Here is a 16,764-nt window from a genome sequence, read left to right on the forward strand (position 1 = left end):
GATCTAGCTTTCTCAGCTAGAAAATGTAACAGCTATTTCAGAAGAACAATACACGGAAAGCTGTAATGGGCATCAAACTTTTGTCCTAGTCCTTGCTACTTGTCAACTGCATTATGTCTCCAAGAACTTGCCCATATTTTATTTAGGCTTGGATGATTTTGCAATTGGCTTGATACAATCTATGAAATTTTCTAAACTTTTGGCTTCAAGGATATACTACAACACTGAGTTCCCTAAACCAAGAAAGTATCATGAACTTGTTAAATTCCAGCATGCCACATCTTGTTTTCAACCTCTCCTAATAACGGAGGTTTCAAATCTACCTTATTTATTCTAATCTTCATTTTGTATCATTTGCTTTTCTAACTTATCTTATAACAAACAGTATCTCCCTCTCTTAAGACAATGGTCAAATCTCCAGCAATTGTCTAAGCCAAGCTGCTTTCTGCATTTGAAAAGGGAGTGGCTGGTATTTCAAAGAGGAATATACAGTTTGTGATCTTTTCTATATAAATTTTCCTCACATAGCTTAATGTTTTGTTACATCTTCATGAATGCATTGAAGCCACAAATGTGAAAACTGAAGGAATGCCAATACGAAGATTACCCTTGACTAAAATGGGCCAAATCAAAACAAGTGAATGGTTACTGAATGCCACGAAATGCATTTATATATGCAGAATTTGAGTGTTACATACTGTAAAAGGAAATGACCATGGTCATTAACGCACCAGTTGTATCCCCAAAGCAAGAGTCCCATCAATTTGATTGGCCATAAGGTTGACCTGCTGTTTGCAAGCTCCAAAATATCACAAAATTTTATCACTGATAACAGAATCACAGAATGATTAAGGTTGGGAGGGACCTTTGGAGATCATCTAGTCCAACTGCCCTGCACAAGAATGGTCACCCAGAGCATGCTGCACAGGGTCACATCCAGGTGGGTTTTGAAGATCTAAGAGAAGGAGACTCCCCCACCTCTCTGGGGAACTTGTGACACTGTTCTATCATGCTCGCGTTCAAGAAGTTTTTCCTCAATTTCAAGTGGAACTTCCTGTGCTTCAGTTTGTGGCTGTTGCCTCTTGCTGGTCACCACTAAAAAGAGTCTGGGTCCCTCCTCTTGACACCCTCCCTTTAGGTATTTATACACATTGATAAAATCCCTTTTCAGACAGCCGTCTTTTCTTTAAACTTACCAGGTCCAGTTCTCTCGGGCTCTCCTCCCCTAATCATCTATCCTGGACTCTGTTCAGTAGTTCCATGTCCCTCTTGTACTTGGGCAGCCCAGAACGGGACACAGCACTCCAGATGTGGTCTCACGAGGGTTGAGTAGAGGGGCAGGATCACCTCCCTCGACCTGCTGGCAATGCTCTTCCTCATGCAGCTCAGAAGACCATTTGCCTTCTTGGCCACAAGGGCACATGGCTGACTCACGGTCAACTTTTTATCCACCAAGACACCCAGTCCTTCTCTGCAGAGCTGCTTTCTGTAAGGACAATCCCCAACCTGTACTGGTGCATGGGGTTATTCCTCCTTAGGTGCAGGACCCTGTACTTGCTTTTGTTGAACTTCAAGAGGTTCCTCTCTGCCAACTGATCAAATTATCAAGCGATTATCTAAACACATCACTTGGAACCTGCAGTTGGCAGCATAACTTGGTAAGCAGTGAACAGTCAAATTCTGAAACAAGGTTTCTGCAATACGTCACTACTGTGACACTCCTAAATCTAACAATAATTTTAAAAATATGCATACATATATACTTGCCGTAATTTAAACCACCTTAGCCGCATTTAAGTTAATATTTTATTTCCTCCTTAACTACTACTTTCTTCTGTAACTAATTCACACTCTGCCCTGGAAAAACTACAACACTAAAATAAATTAATCTGCGTCACAGACCAAAGTCATGGAGAAAGTGGATTATGTACAGCTGTGTGCTCACAAAGCCTCCTAACAGGTGGTAAATGGAAGACTCCTAATAGTATATCTTTGCCTCTGTGACCACTCACCTAATAGAAACATATCCCTGAGTATAGAACAATAGGCACATACAACATTGCTGTGCTGTACATGGGATATATGAGCAGCCTTCTACTGCACAACAGTTCTTTTTTTTTTTTTTTCTGCTGCTTGATTTTGGCAAATTATTACAGTTCACCATGTAGAGAAGTCTATTTTGTAAGCAGAGATCCACATGTTATAATATGCAACAGCAAGACTCTTCACTTTATTCTCCTCTTTCAAACAAAAAAAACTAAGCTAAAAAAACCCAACCAGTCAAATAACCCTTTCTCTCCGCTATGCACACAACATGAAATCTTTTCTCTCAAATCTGACGAGGTAAGTACATTCCTTCCTGTATGTGATAATTATAGCAGAACTGTAGGTATGCATACGTCTACTATTTCTGCCTCCCTCTTGACATTGTTTCTGAACATTAGATCTATACCTCACCTATATTTTCTTCTGCATGGGATCTTATGCTAATGTTTTATGAACTAACATGGACAAAATCTGTGCTGTTCCTTTTCTCTTTAGATTTTTTTTCCAGCCCGGCTTGCAATGCTTTCCTTTATCCCCTCACAGATGCAGAATTGTCTCATCTAATCCCTTACCTTTAACACTACTCTTACCTCAAGCCTCTGCCCTATCCTCTCATCTCCCTTCTGCCTACTCTCAGATTCTTAATTTCTGTTTAGCATCTTGTTTGCTTCTGGCTGTTTTCTTTACAAACACTAGTCATGCCTTACTTTCCCATACTAAGCCTGACTCTATTTGCTTCTCCAGATGCTACCCTTCTCTGTCTCATTCCTAAGCTTTCTTATACACCTTGGAGGCAATGATTAATCTCATTTAACCAACCTTTTCAGGTTGGAACTAGTTGTTTAAGAACTTTTTAAAGTAAATGAAAAGAGATGGGCATTTCTGTGAGGTGACTCACTCCTTTCTAAGACAAAATGTCAGAAATAGACAGGATGAATTCTCCTTTGGAAACTACCATCTGTCTCTGGCTATAGAAGACCAGGGGATTACTTGTAACTAGAAGCCTGACTTTTGATGGCTGAAGATATGCAAAACGAATCTCATATTGTTAGTTTCCAGCACTGAGCTTCTCCAATTACACACACTCTCCAAACTGTTCTTTGTCTGTTCATTCCACTGCTACTTGCAATTTTTTTTTCAGTAGCCTCTTCCTAGCTAAAGTTTTAAAACATTTTCCTGCTCCATTTTCTCTGACTCATCAGCTGCTTTTGTCACCATTACAACCATAGTGGCAACCATCATTTTCTTCAGATCTCAAGCTTCTTAGATCATCATAATTATCCTCATCTAGCATATCTCTCTAATAATTCTTTTGAAGACTCTTGTTCCCCTCCTCACCAAATGCAGAATTGTCACTACTTTCAAATTGCTGGGACAAGACCACAGTCACTTAATTCCATAGTCAGGATCCAGCCTCTCTCTGGGTCCTCATATCTGATTTATAACTGGACATTTTAAAGCTACAACCACTACCATCCATCATTATGATGTGATAATGTTGCACTACAGTAACCACAGGCTCTTTCTCTTGAAAAAAATTCAACATTGCCTGCCTGCAGGGAACCATTCAGATTACTTTCACAAAAGTAATATTCTTAGCTCACTCTGCTTTGGTAATATTGTCCTTCCTTAGCCCTTCAGTAAATGCTTTCTCTAAAAATGTATGTGCTTTATTTCTTTCAGGGTCACAGAATCACAGAATGGTTGAGGTTGCAAGGGACTTCTGGAGATCTTCTAGTCATCTAGTTCAAGCAGAATCACCCAGACCCCGTTCAGACGGCTTTTGAATATCTCCAAGGATGGAGACTCTACAACCTCCGCAGGCAACCTATGCCAGTGCTTGGTCAACCTATGCCAGTGCTTGGTCAACCTCACAGGAAAAGCTTTTCCTCATGTTCAAAAATAACTTGCCATGTTGCCTCTTGCCCTATCACTGGGCACCAACAAAAAGAGTCTGAGTCCTTTCTCTTTACATCCTCCTATCAGGTATTTATACACATCGGTAAGATCTTCCCCCCAGCCTTTTCCAGGATGAACAGTCCCAGCTTTCTAAGCCTTTCTTCATACGAGAGAAGCTCCAGCCCCCTAATCATCTTCGTAGCTCTATGCTGGACTTGTTTCAGTAACTTCAAGTTTCTCTCTCAGATTGGGGAGCCCAGGACTGGACACAGCACTCCAGATGCAGCCCTACCAGGGCTAGTAGAGGGGGAGGATTTTACCCATTTATACTCATGGATCTGTGGGTATAAATGATCTCTAACCTGATCCTCATCAATTAAGGGAAAGTCTTCCTTTTTCCAAACTTTCTCTTGTCTCCAGGACCTGGGATTCCAGAGGACTATTCTTAGCAGTAAAGACTGATGCAACTCTGTAACTCTGCCTTCTGTGTATCCTTCATCACCAGGGCACTCACCCCATTCCGCAGCAGGCCCACATTTTTCTTAGTCTTCCTTTAATTACTGATGCATTTGAAGAAGCCCTTCGTGTTGTCCTTCATAACTCTTGCCAGATTTAACTCCAAATGGTCCTTAGCCTTCCTCGTTGTATCCGTGCGTACTCTGACAACATGCCTTCCAAATGGCCTGTTCCTTTTTGCACATTCTGTATACTTCTGTTTGAGTTTTGCCTGGAGCTACTTGATTTTCCACGCAGGTCTCCTGTCCCCTCTGCCTAACTTCTTACTCACAGGGTTGCTGAGATCTTGAGCTTGGAAGAAGTGATGTTTAAATATTAACCAGAACTCTTGAACCCCATTTCCTTTTTGGGCCCTAACCCACAGCATTCCTCAAAGTAGATCCCTGAAGAGGCTGAAAATTGCTCTCCTGGAGTCCAGAGTTGCAATGCTACTTATTGGCCTGTTTCCTCCTTGTAGGATCTTGAGCTCCTGACCATCTCATGGTCCCTGCAGCCAAGGCTGCCCCCACCTTCAGATCTCCAACCAGTCTTTCTCTGTTAGTAGAAGATACAGCAGCACATCTCTACTCATTGGCTCCATCACCTGTGTCGGAAAGGTATCCTCAGCGCTCTGCAAGTACCTCCTGGATTGTTTGTGCCCAGCTGTGTTGTCTTTCTAGCAGGTATCAGGCTGGTTGAAGCCTGCCATGAGAACCAGAGCCTGTGATCGTGAGGCTATTTCCAGCTGTCTGTAGAAAGCCTCATTGAATTCCTCATCAGATGGCCTGTAGTAAACACGCACAATAATGTCACCCATATTAGGCTGTCCTTTAATCCTTATCCATAAGCTCTCAACTCGCTCATCCACCCCTAGGACAGAGCTCAACACATTCCAGTTGCTCCCTCACATAAAGAACAACTCCACGACCTTGCCTTCCTGGCCTGTCTTTCCTAAAAAGCCTGCAGCCATCCATGACAGCAGGAATGACAGTCGTGCAAGTTATCCCACCATACCTCTGTAACTGCAATGAGGAACTTAAGGAAAAAATTCTTGACAGTGAGGGTGACAGAGCACTGGAACAGGCTGCCCAGAAAGGTTGTGGAGTCTCCTTCTCTGGAGATCTTCCAAACCCACTTGGATGCAGTCCTGTGCCACATGCTTTAGGTGACCCTGCATGTGCAGGGGGGTTGGATTAGATGATCCCTAGAGGTCCCTTCCAACCTTAAGCATTCTATGATTCTATGATCATAGTATTGCAACTGCATAAGGATCTCTAATTCTTCCTGTTGGTTGCCCATGCTGTGTGCATTGGTGTATAAGGATTTCAGTGAGGTAGTTGAGCAGGCAGGTTCCCAGAATGGATGCAAGATGACCCTCCATAGCAACATCCTTTACACGCCTACCTGAATGCATGTACCTGCTGGAGGCATCTCGACTTGACCTGTGTTATGCTGACTCTGTCTCTATAACTCTGCCCTTTCCTCATCTTTCCTTGTTCAAAGCCCTTCTTAGCAGGCTGGCCAACCTGCTGGCAAAGATACACATGCCCCGCTTAGTGACATGAATCTTATCTCTCCCCATCAGTTGTTAGTCTTCAAACAGGGTTTCACTGTCACAGAAACAAAAAACATTTGGAAACATCGGTGGCACAGCCAGCTGTTAACCTGAAAAATCCCTCTACTTCTCCTTCCATCCTTCCCCTGCACTGACAGGATTAACCTGGGCTCCCAGATCCTTGAGCATCATCTCCAGAGCTCCTGTTTGATGGTTTCCAATTTGCCTTTGGTATTATTAGTGCCCACATAGAAGAGCAGCAAGGGTAACAACCCGATATGTGGACAAACCTTATCAGTCTTTCCAAGCCATCATATTTGAGTCCCCGGCAGGCAACAAACCTCTCTAGACAAGAGGCCAAGTCAGCAGATAGGTCCCCTGCAAGAATCATTCATGACTTCTGGGTGTTCCACAAGGCACAGGGTTTGTCAGTCCAGTTGCTTCCATTGAAAACATGTCCAGCTCCTCAGTCTGAAGGGCAGTAAACCTGTTCCTCAATTGCACGTCTTCAGGAAGAAGACTTCTCCTCCTACAGTCCTTCTCTTTTTCTTCTGGCCTTCCTCTGCAGTATTATGACGTGTTGTTTTCTTCATGTCCTATCTTCCTTATGCACCCCTGTTCATCCAACTCCCACATCCAGTTATCAACCACTGACAAAAAACCCTATGATTCATTGGTAAGCTTTTGAACAAACACTTGTTTGGTTTCCATGCTACCCAAACACATAAGCATCCACAAACTATCTAATTATCTTCCTCTTTTCCTGTGATGCCACAAAAAGCCTGATAAGGGTCAAGTTGCAAGCATGACAATACCATAATCTACCATAGCAAAAAATGGCATCTTATTGTTACTATGTATTTCAATACATTGCTGGTTTTACAAACTATATCCCATTTTAGACTTGTTTGTGTTTCTGTATCTTTTTCTGTTTACATACGGCCTCACACAGTGCAGTCTTAATTCCACAGGCAGTGATTCCATGTGTTAGAGTACTACCATACTAAATCAAACTAAATAACAATACTAACCTTGACTGAATTGAGGTAAATGAGGACATCACCAAACTGTCTAAGCAGAAAGAAGCAGGAGGCCATGCACTGTCTCCCTGGAATGGTATCTAAAAATTAAAAGAGAAATGTAAAATTTTAGAATTTAAAAATTATGTGGTAATGGAAATTAATCCCACGGATTGCTGGGAACCTGGAAAGGGACTATATCCTAAAAATAGCACAACTTGCCTTTTCAGGCAAAGGATTATACTAGAGGTTAGAAAAACTATTAGATCATCTTGTCAACTTTCTCCACTGCACACAAGAACAAGATTGCATTCAAAGCACATTCTACAGTGACAAACTGTTTAAGTAACAGGACATTTTCCACAGAACATTATCTATGTAGCATAATTTTACCATTAGTCACTCTATTCTTTGAAAATTATACTTGTTAGATATCCCAAGTTTGTTATTCTAAACTCGTTCTGTTTTCATGCATTTGGGATTGTAGCACTGCTCACAAATGGTAAAGCCGTAAGTAAATAAGTTTGGCAAATCAATTCAAATGAGCATCTGTAAGCTTTTATATTATGCTGTCATCTATTCTGAAATTGCTAACTATGTTACTGAAAAGCTATTTGAAAGCTTTTTTAAGGATTTTATAACGAGTTTACTAGGAATATTTTCTTGTTAGACTCAGTCAGCAGAGTTTGGGCAAAGATGGAGGAACCCAAGTAGCAAGAGGGGAGATGCACTCTACTCCCAAGTGGGTACTCTGCCAAGTAGTCATTAGAGAGCTTGCTGTTCAGTGCAGAATGGAGGGGTGACAGCAGGCAGTAAGATCATATGGCCTTTGCAGTCCTGAAGTAATCTGATCCTGCAGGTTACCATCAATTCATCCATAAAGGAAAATCTAAATACTTTTTTTTTTGTATGCAGAAATTTTGTGCATTTGAAGGACACTATCTGTGACTCGGTATCATTCAAAAAATACAGCATTTCCCTGGAAAGCTGTAAATTCGTCTTTCAAGGTTAGGTAGTAATTATTGATGGAAAGCATCATATAAGATCTCAAAATACATTTTAAAGAAAGGCCGAAGACTCATTTTTTATCCTGCAGCACCAGAAGATATTGGGCTTGACATGCTGTCATTTCCTTATAGAGACACTCCATCCTCATCCACGGCTGAACCACATTACTCAGTTCTCTGTCTTGGAGAATTACTTATTTATATGCCATTCACTTGTGAGCAGAACCTGGCCTCTTTATTTATCTGTCCTTACTCACATGCAAGCCTACGTATCATTACAACCTATCATTACATTTATTGCCTTGGCAGGACAGTAAGAGAAATATATTTTTTTCAATGTTCCTGTACTCTTTTGGTAATTAGAATGTTGATATCTCAAAAATGTCCCTTACTTCTCACATGCTATTTTTAACATTCATAAGCTATAAATAAATAAATAAATCTAAAGACTTGAAGTCTGACAATAAAATTTCACTAGAAATAAATCATAATAATGAAATATTAGAAAATTCCTTTCTGGTAAATAATTGGAGAATTTCCAAGTTTCAGTATCTACCATCACATCCAAATTTTGGCAGGAAATTATGTATATCATTCTCCATGTACTTTTAATGAAAGATTTAATACAAGTAAATAAATACATAAAACATCCATAAATCTCATACTCAGCCACTAATAATGCTAATGACAGGAATGCTAGAGTTTATAGTTCTAATCCACCTCATGCAACTCATAAAGGAAGAGAAAAAGTTCTCCTTCTTAAAATTACTCTGGGTAACCTAAAAATACCTTTCAGAGGGGACTGCATGAAGTCCAGAAGAGTCCTCACACCACTAGACGTGCCTGACTTGTCCTAAAGAGGGCTACTGAAAATGTGAGGAGTGCTGTTGTCTTTGTACAGGATAGTTTTTAAGACTTATGCTCACCATGAGAAACACTGCATATCATTGAAATGTTAATGGCAGTTTATTTTCACTAATGTTCATTTGGCCCCCATTTCTTTACTTATCTCAGACATCTGATCTCTCATTTTCGACCCAGTTGAAACACTGGAAAAAGATTACTTACAGCATGAGAATTATCTGTAAAAATCTAGTTATGTCCTTCTTTGTAATATCATTTCATGAGTCAGAAGACTGAGAACTCTTACTAAGTAATTCTTACTGAGTTGTTGTTCTGGGTGATATTTATTGCTGCTATAAGGTGAACATCAACTGTTAAACTTTAAGTGCATCATTTTTGTTGCTGTTTTGGATGTCTCCACCCTCTTAAGTGCATAATCACTTCCAAAACATTTAGGCATTTCAACTTCTGTTGGGAAGTACTTTCATGTGAACTCTCTTCAGCCTACGTTCCTTGATTGCCTCAGTGAGAGTTCTAATTAAAAATTGCAAACATTTCATTGATGACCCCAATGACCCTCCCAAATAAAGGACACCGTTTTCTTCATAAGATGAATGTTCTTGTTGCTTTTCCCTTCATCTAGTCATACGATTTCTACAGTTAGCAAAAGGAAGTCAGAAAGACAGGAACTAGGTTTGAGAAAATCTTTCATGTTCTCATTTTAATCTGTTCGCTAGATACAATAATCGACATTAAGATCAAGAGGTCTGTAGGTCCAATTGCCAGATAAGAAACAGCATAGAATTTTTTCACTTTAATGAACACAATCTATTTTTCCATTATAGATCTGTGAAGCAGCTAGCTAACTTGATAAAAGCCTCTGAACAGACAATCTAATGGTGTTAGCTCCTTGCAAGAACTGGCACAGTGCAAATGCTGAATCAAGACTTCCATTCTTGAAGAGCATGGATGGCTACTTAGCAAAAGCCCAAGTACAAAAACAGCTGAATTTGCTTCTATATTCTAAATCCAGCAAATAAAGGCAGCAAATCAAATTATTCAATGATTAATATGTTAAGTTACATAAGAACATAAAAATAGTGGTATTGGATTGACTGCAAAGTCTATCTGGTTAAGAAACCTGCTTGCTAAGAATATATGGCTGAAAAAACTATTGTATTTTGATTTCACGCACAAGAATACATAGTATGATATATAATGCCTTTCCTTTGAAGCTCCTCACTACTTCCAGCAACCCGCACTGAGAGACTTCCTAACCAGCACTGAAAACTGTGTGATAAACTCCTTTCCTACATACTTCTTTATAGCTTTGGGTTTCTGCAACATTCTACATCAAAGAAGTTCTGAGCTACATGACAAACTACTTCCTGCTGTTTAAGCATCTTGCCTGATGTTCTATTTCAATGCTCCTTAGTTCTTGAATCATACAGTAGCTGATCCTTCTCTATTCATCATCTTTGTGCCACTTATTCTCTTCTGCATCACTAATAAAAACAAAATCGTTCATCACCTTTCCAGGCCATGTAACCTACTTTATCTAATCACTCTTTGTTCAAGAGGGTATCCCTTTCCTCTGGTCATCTTTGCTGGTTTTTTTGCACCCTTTCTTGGTCTACCATATTGTTTTGAAATGTAAGAACCCGAATAGCAAACAGTATTCAAGAAAAAGCAGAATCACAGATATACACTGGCACACTGATGATTTCTCTTTTGCTCTTGTGTCTCTTTCTTCATCACTCCTACTATTCTATTCAACTTTTCTTCATCATTACTACTATTCTATTCAACTTTTTATTACTACGGTTAAGATTTTTTCCCATTTTTTCACAAGTACTACTTTATCAAAACTAAACCCAATTTGCATCTTATGACCCCAACCTTTTATATTCTTCTGCAGTTTTCATAGTTGCCAGAGCTTTCATTTCTACTATGAGTAATTCTGCACTATTGCAAACTTAGGCATGTCACCGTTTGCCTCACATATCTCATCATTTATCAATATAAGGCCTCTCAAAGCAAAAAACAAACAAACAAACAAACAAACAAAAACAAAAAAAAAACACCCAGCTTTCAAAACAGCTAAAAATATTTTATCCTCCTCACGACTATTTCCGCTGGGTATTTTTTGTTGTTGTTACAAGTGAGAAAGCTTACAGAGCTCCTCTTCTTGAAATTAAATACTGTAGAAAATTTGTGAGTTTTTTACTCATACATGGATTTTGAATTCGATTATACTCGGCTCACTCTAACAGAACTGGTTCTTGAGCATAACATTTCAAGGCAGTTTCTATGTAATGTCTGTATTGGTCATGAATCACCTGTTCACTTGTGCGTTTTCTTTCTTGTCTTGCTAAGACAAAAAAGTAGCATTTAAAAATTCATTCTTTGTATCACGCTATGTCATTGCATTTATCCATTCAATATGAACTCTATTATCTTACTAGCTGTCTCCATAGAGCCTCTTAACTCTTTAATATGCCAGTCACTGTTACTATTCAAGCTGGCTGGTGAATAATTTAGCTTTAATAGTATCTGTCTCCTATTTGAGCATGTAATTTTAAATACTTTCTGATAAAGAAACCACATTTGCTTTATTTTGAGCTAAGGTTTTTTATAGGGCTTAGAACCATTTATGCACCAGCATCATTGACTTAATAAAGCCTAGCTGCAAACTGAATGGAATAAAAAAATATCCTTTACACTACCTCCCTTCTATCATACGTTCTTTTATTTGAATCATTTTACATTTATATCCTCTTCTAAAACAAGGTGTTCCATTTATTCATCTCCTTTTAAAACATCTGCTATACGTTTAGAAGCATTTATACATTTTTGTCATGTGTTTGTTTTTTGCAAGTTTTTTGTAATTTTGTTGATTTTTTGTTCTACCTAAATGAGGCCATCTTTTTATTTCTCATCTAAAAGGTTTGTTGACTTCCACCTGTGTTTTATTTGAGGATACAAAAATCATACAATTTTGACTTTAGAGGAAGAGTTACCTTGAACTGTGTTCTCTTCTGTACCTGTCACATTTCAAGTCTTTAAAAAGATGCCAGGGGAGCACTGAAGTACTAACAATGTAAAATCTTTCCAGTACTAATGTTTCCATTTAGGTTTAGACGCAACCAACCATTCCCATAGGTTCAAATGTTAAAAAAAAATAATTCTTTCTATCAAGACTAAATTTCTGTTTTTTTTCTCAACTATTTTTCAAGTTTCAGCCTTGTTCTACATATGCTTTTTAAACAATGTTTCAGAGTAAAAGCAAGACTTTTAGCTTCCAAATAACTTAAATTTTGCTTTGAAGACATCTTTTCACTATAGAGTTTTCCAGGATATGTCTTCTATCTGTGTATTCTTGTTACTCATGTGTGCTATTAAGATTTTTTATGGGTTTGAAGAGGTTTTTCATCACCCTGTGACTTTACTGGCATTGCAAACCCTGTTAGGTGTAGGCCCACTAACTGAGTCACATTCCAACTTCAAAGGGTTATCCTCAATGACAAAAAAAAAAAAAAGGCACAGTAGGGAATGCTCTTCAACAGGATCACTTCCAGCTTTCCAGTGTGATGCTCTGTCTTACCACCTCAGCAGTAGAGGGGCTGCAAGTCTAGGAACAGATGGCTTTTATATATTTCTGGAAAACCCTCTGCCTCTTGAACTCTTTCTCTTCAGCCACCCTGGACACAGGAGACAGCATTCTGTCTCTGAGGACTACGAGCTGTGTGCATCATATGCATACACAAGCTACTTGCCTACAGAAATAAACCTACTGTTAAATGTACACAAAGGAAACTAGTGAGCCCCACTTCTGCTGAACTTCTGTATTCTGAGTTTTGATTTGAGATTTTTTTTTTTCACTTTGGGCAAGAAGGACAAAGTCTTGTTCAGGTGTAGTAGTTTGCTTACTCCCTTTGCTCTTTTGACTTATGATTGATTTTTCTGATGTTTTTAGGATTCAACCAAGAAATGAGTCCAGAAGCCTCCTTCTCTCTCCATAGTCAAATACCTCCTTACTTTATTACCCTCAGTTTCAGGGCACATTCCATGCTAGTACTTTACATATTCACTAGGCTCTCATTTGTGGTCCCAGATTTGTACCTGTCTGTAAGTAGGCTTCAGCCACAACCGTCACCTAATCAGACTGTTGCCTTCTGACTTTACAATGGGGATGATTAGTCAAAGACAAGCTGCCATGATAACCATCACTGAAGACTAGTATTTTGCAGCAGAGCTTCTCTTCACGTCAAATTCTTATAGTACTGTTTGGAATCCACTGAATCTTCGATTTTAAGCCTGTGAGTTACTCATCCCATGGCAACAAAATGCCCAGCACTAGCAGTACTAAGAATCAGCAGTTAGATAAAGACATGATGGTGCATATTTGAATATCATAAGAGGGATTACATATGGAGAAAGAACATTTCAGACATACCACATTCACTGGCTGATCCACCCACCAACTGGAAGAACTGCTGAGCAATTTTCAGATGATCTCTCTAGGAGGGAAAAGAAAAAAAGGAAAAAAAAAGATGACAACATAAGTTAAAGACTGGATTTTACAATACACAGCAAAAATAAGCTCTGGGGAAACATACGAGAGAAGCATAGCACACAAGGGAAAAAAAAGCTAAATATGTCACTGTATGGCCCTAAATACACAGAAACACTTTATAAAGCTAACAGTTTTTTTGTTTTGTTTGTTTTGTAAACAGGATAGAGAAGCCAAATTCAGCTTGATTAATTTTCAGGACTAGTAACAGAGATCTGCACCCTCGTTATGATAACTCTGGACTAAGTACTACAGGGGGAAGAGAGGAGGCTTGGAGATCCTGCAATCTAAATGCGAAATGTCTGCCTCTTTCACCATCAGCTCCATTGCAATCTCTGCAAAATGACTCACATCCTATTGCTGGAAAATGGAGAACTTCATAGGCCTCACTTACCGAGCCTATTTCTTGTCCAAGTGCTGCATTTACCACTCCCTTGAGGATGTATTCCTAAAAAACAAAACAAAACAAAATAAAATGGATCAGAGAAGACAAAGTGATGACTTCAGCACACAAAAAAGAGCCTACCAGCACCTTATTTTCATTGTTTTCTTCCTAATGCCAACTCAATTCCAACCCAATTTAATAGGTAGCTGTTTAATTTAGGTAATATAGTTACTACAATAGCAAGTGCTTCAGCACTGTGTGTAGAACAAAATGACCCTCAACATTTCTTTCTAAATGTTAGCTAGTCACTTCTGTAAAATATTTCGTCCGTAAATAGGTAATATGCTTTTGGATAAGATCTTCTGCTCAAAACTGATGCACAAGAAGGACACCACTATACAGCATCGTGCCATCTTCACCGCCATGTGATGTGACCAATCATCAAGTGCAATCTTGTTCCATTATAGGCCTGAGGGGTTCCATAGGCACACCTCAGGCCTATACTCCTCCACAACTACAGTTTAACTCTTCTCTGAGCAAGATTTCCTCAGTATATGGCAGACATTTGTCTTGTTCAAATATTACAATTCAGAGTTCCATTGATAACTCTGTTACACTATGATAATCTCGATAAACCAGGATTGCCCTGTTACAGATTTGTACACAGGAAAAGACAAAAAAAAAAAATGCACACAGACCAAAAAAAGGTGTGTAAGGGAACAATCTGACAACATTACCTACCATGCTAAGCAACCAGCTCTGTTACAGATGCTGAATTAAATTTTATAGACATCATGACAAAGAAGAAAATTGAGAAGGAAGACACATAAATATCTTGCACGTCTTAATGGGGAGTTCCTTCAAAGTGTGGTAGAAGATGAAAAAAAAAGCACAAAGATTCTCATTGCAAAATCTATCAAGTGGGTGATGATATCATGATGGTATTTGTACAATGCACATAGGTGGGTGATTTAGAAAAGAAAATGTAGGGGAAAAAGAACATAGGCTAAAGAAGCAATAGCTGCATAAATCTGTTCAAATAAGCATTGCACAGCAAAAGGAAAAGTAAAAAGTAAAGCAACAAGGCACTCCTCAGTACAGAATCACCAGATATGTTCTCGAGGTTTTTCCTTTCCCTTCCCTCCATCTAATCCTCACACAGACTCATGAAAGGTCCCTTTCATGCCCAGCTATGTGACCTTTGGAAAATAAACTGCAAAGAGGAACAAATCATGTCAAAACAGGAGTCAACAGACATTAGTTTTCACTCATTTCAGCCAAAGTGAGACAGGATTAGCAAAGCGTTATTACTGTTTAATCTAATTTCTTTTTTTTTTTTTTTTTTTAATGGCTTCAGGAGAAACCATGTAGGCATCTGTGCTGCCTGACCAGAGGGCTGGTAACTGCTACTATAGCAGAGGTGAGAAGCAGCTGTAAGTGGAAGGGGGCTTGTATCTATGCACTAATGATCAGCTCCTTGGCATAAAACTTGCACATAACAGAGCTGTATCCTTAGTTGATCCCATGTTGTAGAGCAATAAACATACTAAGCATTTATATATGCACATATTATAATATTTTATGCAAGCACATTAAGTCTTATTGAAAAAAAAAAAAAGATGGTAAACACCAGATTTTTAAGGGTGGGAATGTGGCAAGCAGTCTTCAGGGTGGCAGTTTTGCATGTGGCAGTTTTCATACCAATTTATGCCCTCTCTCTTTATGTACTATGACATAAGTTTCCAATTACCTGTGGAGTTGTAGGTTCCAGGTCCTTAATCAGGTTATAAGCCTCCTGCACATCATCTGAAACACCAGACGTTAGAATGCACGACAAACCTCAGCACACTGCATTAGAACAAATCACTCCTCTTCTACGGCATTTCTTGATAGTCACAGACAAAGAAATAAAGCATTTAGACATGAGGAAAAAGGGAACTATAAATCACTGTGAATTTATATCACAATGGTGATGGTTTTCTAGAACTCAAATAACAAACATGGAGTGAGTAATAGCTTCTTTATTACTACAATTTTCTTGCAGTGATGACTTGGCTCCTTGTTCATAATGCTGTGGCTGCCTTCTCAGCAGTACAAGGTCAAGATAATAAAACCTTCATCTTCCTCTCTCCTCTTCTTACATTTATTTACCCCTCAAGGTGGATAAAGGAAGATGATTCTGAAAGGAAACTTCATCGTTTCCTTTATCAATATTTCAACATCTGTCCAGCAGTTCTTATCCTAATTCTATCAAGCAAAAAGCACACGAGTACAGCAGCTAATTTAAGGTTGAACACAATTTACTTCCCCCAAAGAAAAAATAACTGAAAAAGCCTTAAATGTTACCTAATTCAAAAAAGATTTGTCAGTACAGTATGATTAGCAAATCAACTTAGTGCAGATGTCTTTTGGACTGGCAAAATGTTAATACAGGTCAAATAACGGTGACAAGGTTTATGAGAAAGTAATGGATGGAAAAGCTATCATCACATCACTAGACTGAACTAAACACCTATTCATCACTTGACCAATCAATCCACTGTTGAATAAAGGAACACAGTTGGAGAAGAGAAGAAAATAAAACCAAGTCTAAGAGTTGTAAAACAGATTTGGAATGACATGTCTTGTTCACGAAATGTAACTTTGTTCCTAGTCACTTCCGCTCATATTCTGTTTGCACCATATTTATAAAAATAGCTGTTATTGCCTTGGTAGGACACATACTTATTATTCTCACAGAACAAAAACAAAATAAATCCTCCCCTCCAAACCTAAGAACCTGCAGTTATCTGCTGAAGTAATTTATTCAACTGCATACAATTAAAGGCCCTCTCTGCAAGCCATGGGAAGCCATATACCACTGTTTTCTACAGAAAAGGAAATTAAATAAACTACAGATTACTACAAAGGGAAAAAAAGTCTGAGTGATCAGCTGGAGTGAT

The 16,764-nt window shown here is 38.8% G+C and overlaps 1 protein-coding gene across 4 annotated transcripts in view; it reads right to left on the minus strand.

The window, feature by feature from the left end:
* Window positions 1-16,764, minus strand: part of IFT56 (intraflagellar transport 56) — a 49,740-nt gene that overhangs the window by 12,921 nt on the left and 20,055 nt on the right. For all 4 annotated transcript variants that reach the window (XR_015913834.1, XM_088532859.1, XM_088532858.1 and 1 more), the window contains exons 10-13: window positions 15,573-15,628; window positions 13,832-13,885; window positions 13,321-13,384; window positions 7,027-7,115 (exon numbers count right to left, since the gene is read on the minus strand). Coding sequence is in view for 3 of the 4 variants with exons in the window: in XM_088532859.1 (XP_088388985.1) it covers window positions 7,027-7,115; window positions 13,321-13,384; window positions 13,832-13,885; window positions 15,573-15,628 (263 nt within the window). In the remaining variant the exon portion in view is untranslated. The remainder of the gene's footprint in view (window positions 1-7,026; window positions 7,116-13,320; window positions 13,385-13,831; window positions 13,886-15,572; window positions 15,629-16,764) is intronic.

Source organism: Tinamus guttatus, unplaced genomic scaffold, assembly GCF_059628265.1.
Source record: "Tinamus guttatus ecotype Peru unplaced genomic scaffold, ASM5962826v1 Tinamus_guttatus_pri_ptg000472l, whole genome shotgun sequence".
Classification (NCBI taxonomy): Eukaryota; Metazoa; Chordata; class Aves; order Tinamiformes; family Tinamidae; genus Tinamus; species Tinamus guttatus.